At 42.0% G+C, this 12,441-nt stretch overlaps 1 protein-coding gene across 1 annotated transcript in view; it reads left to right on the forward strand.

Moving 5' to 3' along the window:
- Positions 1-25: 25 nt before the first annotated feature.
- Positions 26-12,441, forward strand: part of COMMD7 (COMM domain containing 7) — a gene marked incomplete at its 5' end in the record, with an annotated part of 22,509 nt that continues 10,093 nt past the window's right edge. Inside the window, 3 exons of the mRNA XM_008577322.1 lie at positions 26-85; positions 7,417-7,470; positions 7,570-7,672. Coding sequence (XP_008575544.1) covers positions 26-85; positions 7,417-7,470; positions 7,570-7,672 — 217 coding nt within the window. The remainder of the gene's footprint in view (positions 86-7,416; positions 7,471-7,569; positions 7,673-12,441) is intronic.

Below are 12,441 nucleotides of genomic sequence, written 5' to 3' on the forward strand. Positions count from 1 at the left end.
GCCGGGGGCGGGGCTCCCGGGCCGGGGGCGTTGGCGCTGCGGGCCGAGGCGCGTCTGGGGGTCGCTAGACCGAGGGGCGTCTGGTGTACGTTTGGGGTGCATGAGGCGGGTTCAGGGAGGGGCCAAGGGGAATTGAGAGCTGATAGTTTGGGGAGCCGAGAGATCTCGGGAGGCCTAAGGGGTACAGAGATGGGACAGGGGGGCTTCGGGGGGGTCCTGGGACAAAGGAGAGTTTGGGGGTCTTAGAAGAGGCATCGAGGGGAGTCGTGATGAAGCTGAGGGAGTGTGGGGAACTGAAGGGAGCCTGGGGGAGTTTGGGGGAGCGGTGGAATCCAAAGAAGACGTTTGGTAGGGAGGCCAAGGGAGACTGGGGCCTGAGGAGGGCCAGAGGATCCCAGCAGACCGAGGGAAGCCTGGCATGGGGGCAGGGACTCTGGGGATCCGATGTGGGTGTCAGTATTGGCCAGGCCAGCGTGGGGCTCTGTGGGGCTGAGCAGCGTCTGGGGCAGGGCTAGTGATGACGTCCCGCTCCCAGTTAAGAGGAGTACCCGGAAGTCCCCGGGGAAAGACAGCGCGTACACCGTGCACAGTGAGGCCCCCAGTCTTGGGAGTGGTGGAGCTGCAAAGCCTTTCTCTCCCTGTTCAGGCTGCAGGTGCCAACCAAGTCAACCTTGGAGGCTTCCAGCTCCTGTGCTGGTTCGGAAGCCCCTTTGATACCATAAAGGCAGCGGAAATAAACAGGTTAAAATGACACTTCTCACCACCACTGTAAAGATGCATCTATATCCCCCACTGGGTTGTAACTTCCCAAGAGATGAGGCCCATCTCTTTCATCTCAATATCCTCCACAACTTCCCACACATGTAGTAGGCCCTTTTGTGTACTAAAAACCAAACATTATTTTCTGATAAAGTACTTGTAATGATTTTAATGGTAAGCATGTTTTAAGCCTGTGTTGTCCGATAGAAATAAATTGCAAGCCACATTTCTAATTTTACATTTTCTAGTAGCCACTTTTAAGATGAAAAAGAAATGAGAAATTCATTTTAATGTTTTCTTTAATCTGGACTGGCTGGTTTTCTCAGTTGGTTAGAGCACAGGCTTGTAACACCAAGGTCAAAAGGTTCAGATCCCTGTGCCAGCCAGCCACCAAAAAAAAAAAAAAAAATTTTTAAAAATCCATTATATCTTAAAATAATATTATTTCGATATTTAATTCATAGTAAAAATAGTAGTGAGATCTAGCTGGTTAGCTCAGATTGTTAGAGCACGGTGCGGATAACACCAAGTTCCAGGGTTTGATTCCTGTACTGGCCAGCTGCCAAAAAATGTCAGATATTTTACTTTTTTTTTCTGGTAGTTGGTTGATATGGGCATCTGAACCCATGACCTTGGCTTTACAAGGCTGTGCTCTAACCAACTGAGCTAACCTGCCAACCCCCTGATATTTTACTTTTTGATACTAAGTTTTCTAAATCTGTGTGTATTGTATTTTACACTTACAGCACATCTCAAATTAGGCTAGCCCTTTTCTGTGCTCATGTGTCTAGTGGCCACTGGACTGGACAGTATAGTTTTTTGTTTGTTTTTTAATTGAAACATAATTGATTATACATGTTTGTGGGGTACAGAGTTGAATATCAGTACCTGTGTAAAATATGTGATGATAAAATCAGTTTAATTAGTATTCATCATTACAGAATGTAAGCATTCTTTGTTGGACAGTATAATTCTAAGTGCTTTTATTTTATTTTTGGTGGCCGGGTGGTCTAAGTGCTTTTAAATGGTGATTTTCTTGGCCGGTGGGGGGGATTCGTGTTCGAACTGGTGACCTTGGCATTAACAAGGCTGCATTCTAACCAACTAAGCTAACTGGCCAGCCCTTAAGTGTAAACTGAGTCTGTTAACTCACGCAGTCCTTGCAATCACTGTAGTAGGTAAGTACTGTTATTCTTCCCATTTTATAGATGAGAAAACTGAATCACAAAGTGGTTAAATAAAAATAGCTATTATTTATTGAGCACACACCTTGTACCAGGTATTATGTTAACTGCTCTATGTGTAACAACCCTAAAAGGTAGATGCTATTATTATTCTATTTTACAGATAAGAAAAAGTGGTTCAGGGGAGTAGATTGACCTGTTTAAGGTCAGGTAGCCAGGAAGTGGTGGAGCCAGGAATTCAAGACAGGATGTCTGACTTCAAAGCCTGGGGAGGTAGCTTAGCTTTTACTTGTTAATGCATCAGTGTTCTCTGGAAGACTTCCATTTGGAGAATTAAAGATTTCAGCTGCTAAAACAGCTAAGTTTTTTGTTTCGTTTTGGTTTTTGTTTTAAGAAACTGGATTGTATGATCCCTAAGGCTACCTCCAGCATGGTATTCATAGAAAATATAAACCACTTCCTTTAAGATCAGAGCTTACTCATTTTCTCACCTTGAAACACACTTTACCTTCATTTTTAATACAGAAAGCTTTCTCCTGATAAGCAACTTACTTGAGTCATTTGGGCCATTCCCCTCCTCTCCACCTTTTGTTGGATGATCAGACTTCACTCTATTAGCTGAATTTATTTTGAAACCTGAGGTATAGGCCTGAAGGAACAAAAGAATCATTGTATTAATGTTGGCATCAGTATTTACTGCTCGTTCAGTGGCTATTTACCTGAATGCCTATTACACACCAAATAGTAAACCCAACAGTAAACTGAATGAGGTTTACAGAGATTTGATAGGCAAGCCCGCTTTCCTGGGGATGTTGTGAACTGCTAGGGTATGTAAGAAAATGGAGAAGCAAGGGCCGGCCTGTGGCTCACTTGAGAGAGTGTGGTGCTGATGACACCAAGGCCACGGGTTTGGATCCCTATATAGGGATGGCCGGTTAGTTCACTTGGTAGAGCATGGTGCTGACAACACCAAGTCAAGGGTTAAGATCCCCTTACTGGTCATCTTTAAAAAAAAAAGAAAAAGAAAAGAAAATGGAGAAGCAATACAGAAAGAACTAAATTGTATATAGATGTGACCTCCGATGCCCAGGGCCAGTCCTAGGTAATGTGGAGCCTTGAGAATAGGTAGGATTTAAAAATAACAATTTTTAGAATGGTTGTGAGAGAATAAATTCAGAAAAGTATAAACAAAAATACAAATGGTCCACAGTCTTCTCACCTAGCTAGAAATGAAAGCAACACACATGAAAAATTCAAACAGTATACAAAGATAAAAGTTAAATGTTTATTTCTCTTATCCCCAGAAATCGTCATTTTATTTTATTTTATTTCATTTTTGGCAGCTGTCCATTATGGGAATCTGAACCCTTGACCTTGGTGTTGCTCCAGCCAACTGAGAATTGAGCTAACTGGCCAGCCCTAGAAATTGTTATTTTGATAGTTTCTCATGCATCTTTATATATATATAAAATCTTTATCTGCCAGCATATCTATGGGTATCCTTGAAAAAAATTTTTTTTTTTTTTTTTTTAACAAAAAAGGGATCATGGCTGGCTAGTTAGCTCATTTGGTTATACTGGTACTCAAAACACCAAAGTCTGGGGTTCAATCCCTGTCCCAGCCAGCCAAAAAAAAGGGGGGGGGGCTACAAGGGTTCAGATCCCCTCATTGGCCAACATCATATTTTTTCTTCATCTTGTTTTTTTTTTTTTTTTTACTTAATAATGTATTGTGGATATTTTCCCCCTTAGGCACAAACAGATCTACTGTATTCTTTTTGATAGATAACTGTATAATACTCCTTGAAATGGATCTACCCAGTTTATTTAACCAGTCTATTAATCAAGACAAATTGCTTTTAGTTTTTTGTTTCTATGAACAGTGCTTTCAAGGAACAGCTTTGTGTGTGTTTAGAACATATCTGAATTAGAACATTTACTTTTTGGAATGTATTTGAAGAGTATACTTCTTGCAATGGAATTACTAGGTCACGGGGTAGGATCATTTAAAAATTAGGTATGTATTGCGAAATTGCCCTCTAGAAAGGTTGCCTGTGTATCCTCTTATCTGGAGTGTGGGAGCCTGTCTCTGCTTCCTTGTACTTTCACCAGCATTGATGTCCTCAAACTTTAGTGTTTGCAGATCGGATAAGTGAAGAATGGTATCTCCTTCTTTTACTGATTTGTATTTGTCTAGTTTAGAATGACCTTGAGCATCTCTTCATGTGTTTACTGGTGAGAATAGTTAAGATGTTGATATGCATGGATAGCCACAGGCTGGTGAGCACTGCAGGAAGAGGTGCCTAAGCAGGTGCAGAGGTAAAGCATGGGCAAAGTGTTGAGGGAAGACTTATTCAACAAATACTTACTGTGCACTTATAATATTTAAGGTGCTGTGAGGATACAAAGCTGTACAAGGAACCTTGTCTGCTAAGACACATGTGTGTTCCTTACCAAGCTTGAAAATTCTAGGTGCCCACAGGCAAGGTTCCAGGAGGAAGCCTCAGAAGTTCAGAATCTGGGTAGGTCTGTCCCTTTCTTGCTGGGAGTGTCCTGGTATCTTGGCAGGGCTTTGAAGGATAAGGAGGGTTTGGAAAAATGGAGATAGGGATGGGGGTAGATAACAACCAAAGACCAGATTAGCTTGAGGCCCCTGAGGTGGGGGCCTGGAGGTGGGGGATGAGGCTGACAAGAAGGTTAGAGGTGAGCCTGAATGCTAGCCTGGAAATGGAAAGTGGTTGGAGGTCTTCTCAGCTGCCCCCTTTCTTTCTTTCTTTCTTTTTTTTTTTTTTAAGGCTGTAGATGGCATAGGAAATACAGTCGGCCAAAGATCTGATAGTTCCACAAATTTGCAGTAAAAATAAATTTAAAGAAAAAAAGGAAAACTTAAAAAAACAATTTGGGGACACATTCTTAAACCAGTCCTGACCTTGCTTTTACTTTATAAACTCAGCAGTTATACAGAATTAATACCCAATACGTAAATACTGTAGAAAGACAACCCCTGGGTCAACATTGGTTAAAATGTTTCTAGGGAATGTTGAGGAAGTTTTGAGAAAGCCTGTACTCCTATACCATTGGCTGGTGGGAGTGTGAATCCGTGTAATTTCTTTGCAAGGTAATTTGGCAACATTTTCTCAGAACTTAAAATGCAGGGCCGAGCCCGTGGCGCACTCGGGAGGGTGCGGCGCTGGGAGTGCAGCAGCGCTCCCGCCGCGGGTTCGGATCCTATATAGGGATGACCTGTGGTTCGGATCCTATATAGGGATGACCCGTGCGCTCACAGCGCTCACTGGCTGAGCGCGGTGGGGCCCGTCTCAAAAAGGACAAAAATAAAAAAAAAAAGAAGTTAAAATGCATATATCCTTTGACCTAGGATACATTTTAAGAATGTATCTCACAGACATACTTGTACACATCACAAGAAATATGTGGGGGGATATTCCTTGCAACATTGTTTCTAACAATGACAGCAACAAAACACACACATAGGTACACTAAAGTTCACAGGGAGCTAATTAGGTTAAGCCTATACAGTCAAGAGCCATGCAATTGTTAAAAGAACCAGGTAGATTTAATCATATGCTGACATGATTAATCTATAAAATGTAACTGAAAAAAGTCAAGGTGAAGGGAGTAGCTTCGGTTTGTTTTTATTTGTATTTAAAAGGAATTAAATGAAAATAGAGGCTATAGAAAGTGTCAGCAATAACTGCCTCTGGGGAGTGGGACTGATGAGGGACAGGGAAAGAGAAAAGCATTTATTTTATATTCTAAAATAAAATACATGGACCGGCCCGGTGGCGCACTGCTACAGTGCGCCGCTTGGGAAGCGTGGCGGCGCTCCCGCCGAGGGTTCGGATCCCACATACAGACCGGTTCCCGCTCACTGGCTGAGCGAGGTGCAGGGAGCAACGCCGAGGGTTGCGATCCCGTTGCCGGTCCCGGGCCGGCACTGGCGTGACACTGAGGGTTGCGATCCGTTGCCAGTCATGAAAAAAGACAAAAAGGAAAAAAAATAAATAAATAAAATAAAATACATGTTAGAATAAAATAATACAGAACCCCAGTGGTTACGTGTGCAGAGTTTAGTGTGTCATAGGAGTAGGTGCATTTGGCAATTATACTACACATACAACTTTGGGGACTTTGAGCTAAAGTAGATGCCTATAATCTTTTTTGTTTGGTTGTTTTAATATCGTGTTGCTCCTGGAAGGTGGATCAAATGGTGTAGGGACTTATAACTATGGCTATGATCATTGTTACCATTTGTTTAGCTTCTAGCCTGGTGCTGTGCTGGAGGCTTTGCATATGCTACCTTTAGTATTGTTCTGGAAGCTATGCGTTATTACTTGTTTTCCCTGTGGGACACAGGGGCTAAGTGACTTGCCCAAGTTCACATGAATGCTCAAAAGCAGAACAGTCATTTACATCTGAGTCTCTTAAACTCTGGCATCTTGGGCTGGCCAGTTTGCTGAGTTGGGAGAAAGTGCTGGTAACACCGAGGTCAAGGGTTCTCTGGATTCTTAGTTTTCCCCATTATTCAACATGCACTATCCATTAGGGGGAACATAGGAAGGTAATGATCCATGTCTCAGTCTGCTTAGGCTGCCATAACAAAATACCATAGAATGGGTGGCGTAAACAACAGACCTTTCTTTCTCACAGTTCTGGAGGCTTGGAAGTCCAAGATCAAGTGCTGATGAGGGATCTTTCTGGCTTGTAGAGGTCGACCATCTCTCCATATTCTCACATGGCAGAGGGACAGAGAACTCTGGTGTCTCTTCTTATGAGGGCACCCAGCCCTAGGGGGTTAGGGCCCCACTCTTATGACCTCATTTAACCTTTATCAGCTCACAGGCCCTATCTACATATACAGTCAGTTTGGGAGTTAGGGCTTCAAAGTGTTAAAATTTACTATTTTGTTATACAAGTACAAGATGTTTATGGGGGTGGGGTAGAAAATATGGAGAGGCAAAACAAGAAAATAAAAATCATCCAAAGCTCACCACACAGAACTAACTGCTCTTAATGGTTTGGTGATTTCCCCTTCCAGACCATTTCTCTCTGTGTGTGTGTGCACGCGCGTGTGCGCGCACGCGCCCTAGAGATGTATGTGTGTACACACACAATCTCTCAATGTATGTCTCCCAGGTATCCCAATAAAACATTCCTGTTTTTCAGACAATAGAGTGACATAGATATATCGACATTGGTGATGGGTATTGTGAACATTTGTAACTCTATTTTTGTCCGGCTGGCTGGTAGGGGGATATGAACTCTTGATCTTGCTGTTACAAGGCTGTGCTTTAACCAACTGAGCTAATCAGCCAGCCCCTGTAACTTTAAGCTGATCAAAACATGTATCACCACTTGTCTGTTATTCTTCTCTCTCAAGGGTCTAGAGTTGGATGGGACGTGGCACACTGACCCAGGTGTAGAAATTTTACTGATGTTCTCTGTTCTCTTCACAGCAGTTCTCAGCCCTCACAGAAGTGCTTTTCCACTTCCTAACAGAGCCAAAAGAGGTAAAAGATTCTGTGATAAAGAGAATTCCCAAGCATGGGTCTGTGGTCCTCAGGTCCTTAGAAAGTGAAGGTCTGGTTTGTGCTGTTCCCTCTCTGCAGGTGGAAAAGTTTCTGGCTCAGCTTTCTGAATTTGCCACCACCAATCAGATCAGTCTTGGCCCCCTCAGAAGCATCGTGAAAAGCCTCCTCCTGGTTCCAAATGGTGAGTAGCCTCTCTTAGCAGCTGTGGCTAGAGGTGTTCCTTGAACGTTCCTTTAATCCACGGAGTCATCGAAGCATGCTGTGGGCACTGAGCCAGAGCATTCAGTAATGAGCCAGACATAGGTGGGGCTCACAGTCTTGGCGGGAACCCAGGTAAGTAGGTAAGCTTAGTGTAGTGGGATAGAGGTGCCCTCTAGAGCAGCATGATGCAAAGTTCAGTCTGCGTCTTGGTTCTTTCCCCAAACTGTTCTCTTGGCCTCTACGCAATTAAGTACTGTTATTGAGAGTAGATATTGAGAAATTATTATTTGACAACACTCTTGAATGTAATACTTTTTTTTAAAAATGGGGCCTTTTTTTTATTGTGGTAAAATACACATAAAATTTACTATTTTCACCAACTGGTACTTGTATTTTGTATTTTTTTTTTTCTTCATTTTCTAGGAATTCATTTTCATTGCATTTTACGAAGAATGGTGGTCCGTGATAGATTGAAAATTAAAAAGATAGATCCTTTACCACGTTTGTTTTGAGAAGCAGAGTTTGCCTAGAGCAATCAGGAAAAGTTTCGAGCCAAGAGGGAGTTGGTCACAAAGGTTTAGCTATATGCAAGGGTTCGGATCCCCTTATTTAAAAAATAAAAAGGTTTAGCTGTAGAAGCTTTCCTCGTAGCATTGTTTATGTTGGTGAAATATTAAAAACAAGCAAACTGCCTGGTAGTAGGAGACTGGTTTAATAAGCTGTGGTCGGTCTTTACAGGGAAACATCATGGTGGTCAAAAGTTCATACTTGCAAGTTAGGTGGATCCAGGTTTGAATCCTCGTCTATTACTTGCTAAGTAGTGTGCCTTTTGCCACGTACCTGATTTTTCCTGAACCCTAGCAACAACCCCTCCCTAGCAGTGTCCCCCTCATCTAAGCTCTTTTTTTTTTTTTTTTTTGGATGGGGGTAGGGAGAATTGAAGATTAACTGAGATAATGTAGGGCTGACCAGTTAGCTCAGTTGGTTATAACACCAAGTTCAAAGTTTCTGATCCCTGTGCTGGCCAGCTGCAAAAAAAGAGAGAGGGAGAGAGAGAGATAACATAAATAAAATGCTTAGTACAAGTGCCTCAATAAAAGGTTGCTCATTTTTTCCTGTTACACAGTAATTTAAAAAGGTGCTGGTGGGCCGGCCCGGTGGCGCACTGGAGAGTGCGCTGCTTGAGAGCGCAGTGGTGCTCCCGCCGAGGGTTCGGATCCCACGTGGAGACCGGTTCCCGCTCACTGGCTGAGCGCGGTGCGGGCGCAACACCGAGGGTTGCGATCCCGTTACCGGTCAGTAAAAAAGACAAAAAGGAAAAAAAATAAAATAAAATAAAAAATAAAAAGGTGCTGGAGAGGAAAATGTAATGATATGGAAAACCTTTCACAATATACTATTTAACAAAAATAATAGTTTATAAAATATAATATACTATTTAACAAAAATAATAGTTTATACGCCATAGGCTGGTTTTTTTTTTTTTTTTGGCTGCTGGCTGGGATGGCGATCTGAATCCATGACCTTGGTATTAAAAGGCTGCACTCTAAGCTCTAACCAACCAAGCTAACCAACCAGCCCCCTAAGGCCTATTTTTGTTTTCTAAAAAAAAGGAAAAAAAAGTTAACTGTGGCTATATATGGGTGGTAGGACTCCAGGGTTTTTTGTTTTGTTTTGTTTTGTTTTTTCTTTTCGGCTGGACGGTACCACGATTGAACCCTGGACCTTAGTGTAATCAACACCACACTCTAACCAACTGAACTAAGTGGCGTTTATCTGCCAGCTCTAGGACTCCAGGACTCCAGGTTGTTTTAATTGTATATTTTTGGCTGTGTATTATCTGAGAAGTTGCTAGTAATAATTTAGCAATTTAATTAAAAGTTAATGTTATTTAAAGAGAGAGGTGACATTTGAGCCTAGTCCTAAATAATCAGTAAATGTTGACCAGGCTGAGGAGAGATAAAACAGCATCCCTGATTTGTACATTTTATATATGAGTAATAAGCTGATCTTCCCAAAGTCTCAACCCAATGGCATATTAAAAGTTGGGGGCTTAATTTGTTTGTTCCTGTTGGGCTTCTTCCCGTAACTTAGTGAAGATCCTTTCCTTTGCCCTGTAGTGTGCTCCAACTAGAACACTCCGGAGATTTTCAGCTGTGAAATTTTCTGATCTTCTGTTTTTATGACTCTTTGCCTTCATGGCTGGGTGAGAGCTTGAAGACTTTTCTAATACGAGAATAGATTTTTGTTATGAACTTTTAAAACAATGCAGAGCTATGGAGAGTCAGAAGTGAAAATTCTCCTCTCACTCTCATCCTATTTTTGTCCCTAGAGATAATCACAATATAATTTTAGTGTATATCCTTTTACATTTTTTATAAACCTGTGTTTTATATTTTTACACTAACAGACACTCACATATATGTTCACGTACTTTTGTTCTTCATAAATGGTAGCAAACTATGAAATTGCTCTGCAGCTTGCATTTTTTCATACCTGATATGTCATGGAGATCTTTCCAAGTCAACTTTATTCTTTAGGTGGCTATAGTGTACCATAGGCTGAATGTGTCCTCTTTAAGTTAATCCATTTCCTGTTGCTAGATGTTTTAGTTGTTCTGTTTTTTCACCCTGATAAACAGTGCTGTAGCAAACATCTTTACTACTTTCTACTCACGAATGTGAGTATTTCTGTTGATAGGTGCCTGCAGTGCAGAACTGCAAGTCTTTATTCTCATTCGCTAGCCTGTGTACCCAACAGCTATTGTGCACACTGATTTTCAGGAAACCTCTATCTGGTGTCTCTGCCTCCATTTTTTTTTTTTTTGGGTGGCTGCCCGTGTGGGGATTTGAACCCATGACTTTGGTGTTTTAAGGCTGCACTCTAACCAATTGAGCTAACCAACTGGTCAGCTGTCTGCCTCCATTCTTTTTTTGGTGGGGGGGCAGCTGGCCACCTGCCTCCATTCTTTCCTGTCTTTCTTCTCTCTGCTCCCCACCGCACTCTATATTGCCACACTGCCTTCAGTTGTTCCCAACTCCTGGTCCCAGCCCTGTGCTGCCTCTTTCAGAAAGCCTTCCTAAATCACTTCAGTCCACAGTGTTTTCCCCTTCTTCTCAGGGTCCAAGGTATGCTTTTTACCTGCACCTACCATTGTGGAGCACAATCATTTACAGTTTTCTGTTGTTCATGCTGTTTCACATGTGTCTGTCTCATGGCTCTAACAGATTGTCCCTAGAAGTCAGGGGTGGGTCTTGGACCTCTTTCCTAAGTCAAGTTTCCAAGCAAAGTAGTAACATAAGAAGGTGCTTAGTACATGCTGGGTGAGTTGAACTGAATTTAGGAGATGCTGTGATCCTCCTAGGGGATGTCGAGTTTACATTTTTCAAGCATTATTGATTATCAGTATTTATAGGAGATCCTTTTCTATAGATACAGAGAACATTGAGGAACTCCTAGCATTCAGTCGAGAGAAGGGGTTTATGGGTTCAGTTGGATTTGAGTCTTGGTCACGTCACTTAATGTAGCTATTTGGCCCTGGACAAATCAGCCTCTTGGAGTCTCAGTTTCTGATCTGAAAAGTGGAGTAATAAGAGGAGATTGTGGTGGTGGTGTTAGGAATAAATGAGTTAATATATATAAAGCACATAACACTGTGCTTGCTAAACTGTAGTCTTTATTTATTGATAGATCTGCCAGCTTTCAGTCCTATGCCTCAATATCAAAACATGAGATAAAACTTTCCTTCACCTAATGGGGAGGATCTGAAATCATCTCTTAGGGCTGGCCGGTTAGCTCAGTTGCTCAGAGCACGGTATTAATGTCTCAAAACTTTTCAAGTTCTAGAATTAAGGTCTCTGGTTTGCTGTACTTCTCAGTTTGCTCTCAATAATTTCGGTATATTTTATTCTTCTTTTTGTTCTCATGATGGTCTAACTTTACTTTTCCTGAAAGTAAGTTTTCCTGCTTAAATTCCTCATTTCTTCTAGAGCATCTCCTAAGCACCTGAGATTGGAGCTTGGAAGACTCTTGTTCCCTTCTTATCCTTTGGCTTTATGTACCTTTCTTTCCAGTCCTAAAGACTGCCATCCCAGAGCAGGTTCTTAGCCCTTCATGCCTGTTTATGGCAGTAACATTTTCGCCTCTATTCTCCCATCCCAGACTCCAGTTAGCCCTGGAGCACACTTTCTGTAGCACACCTTGGATCGTGCTGCTCCTCTCAACTATGCACTATGCATAATGAAGTCTGCAGTCCTTAGACTGGCATTCAAGGCCTTTCTCAATTAAATCTGAAGTGTAAAAGCCTTCAGGCCCTCATCTTGCTCTTCTCTCATCCTGGTCATGCCTGTGCAGTAAGACCTCGTTGTAGAAGTATGGCTCGTTAGAGTTGAAGGGGCCTCAACAACCCACCAGATTAGTCTTCCCCAAATTGGTGTGTTCATCAATAAAAGGCTTTAGTGGTCAGACAGAATCACAAAATACTGTCCCCCCATGTCAACCTTGGAATCTTGGAGGTTCACATTAACATATCTCAGGCTCTGAAAAGTCCTGCAATAAAGAAACCTGCTTAACCAGTATCTGTGAAATATAGTTAACTGTGGAACTGTTCTTTTTTTTTTTTTTTTTGGCAGGAGGGTCAAATACAAGCTTTGTAAAATGCTGGTCTTTGTCTTATATATATATATATTTTTTTTTCTTTTTTTTTTTAAAAGATGACTGGTAAGGGGATCTTAACCCTTGACTTGGTGT

Source organism: Galeopterus variegatus, unplaced genomic scaffold (genome assembly GCF_000696425.1).
Source record: "Galeopterus variegatus unplaced genomic scaffold, G_variegatus-3.0.2 Scaffold65, whole genome shotgun sequence".
NCBI lineage: Eukaryota > Metazoa > Chordata > Mammalia > Dermoptera > Cynocephalidae > Galeopterus > Galeopterus variegatus.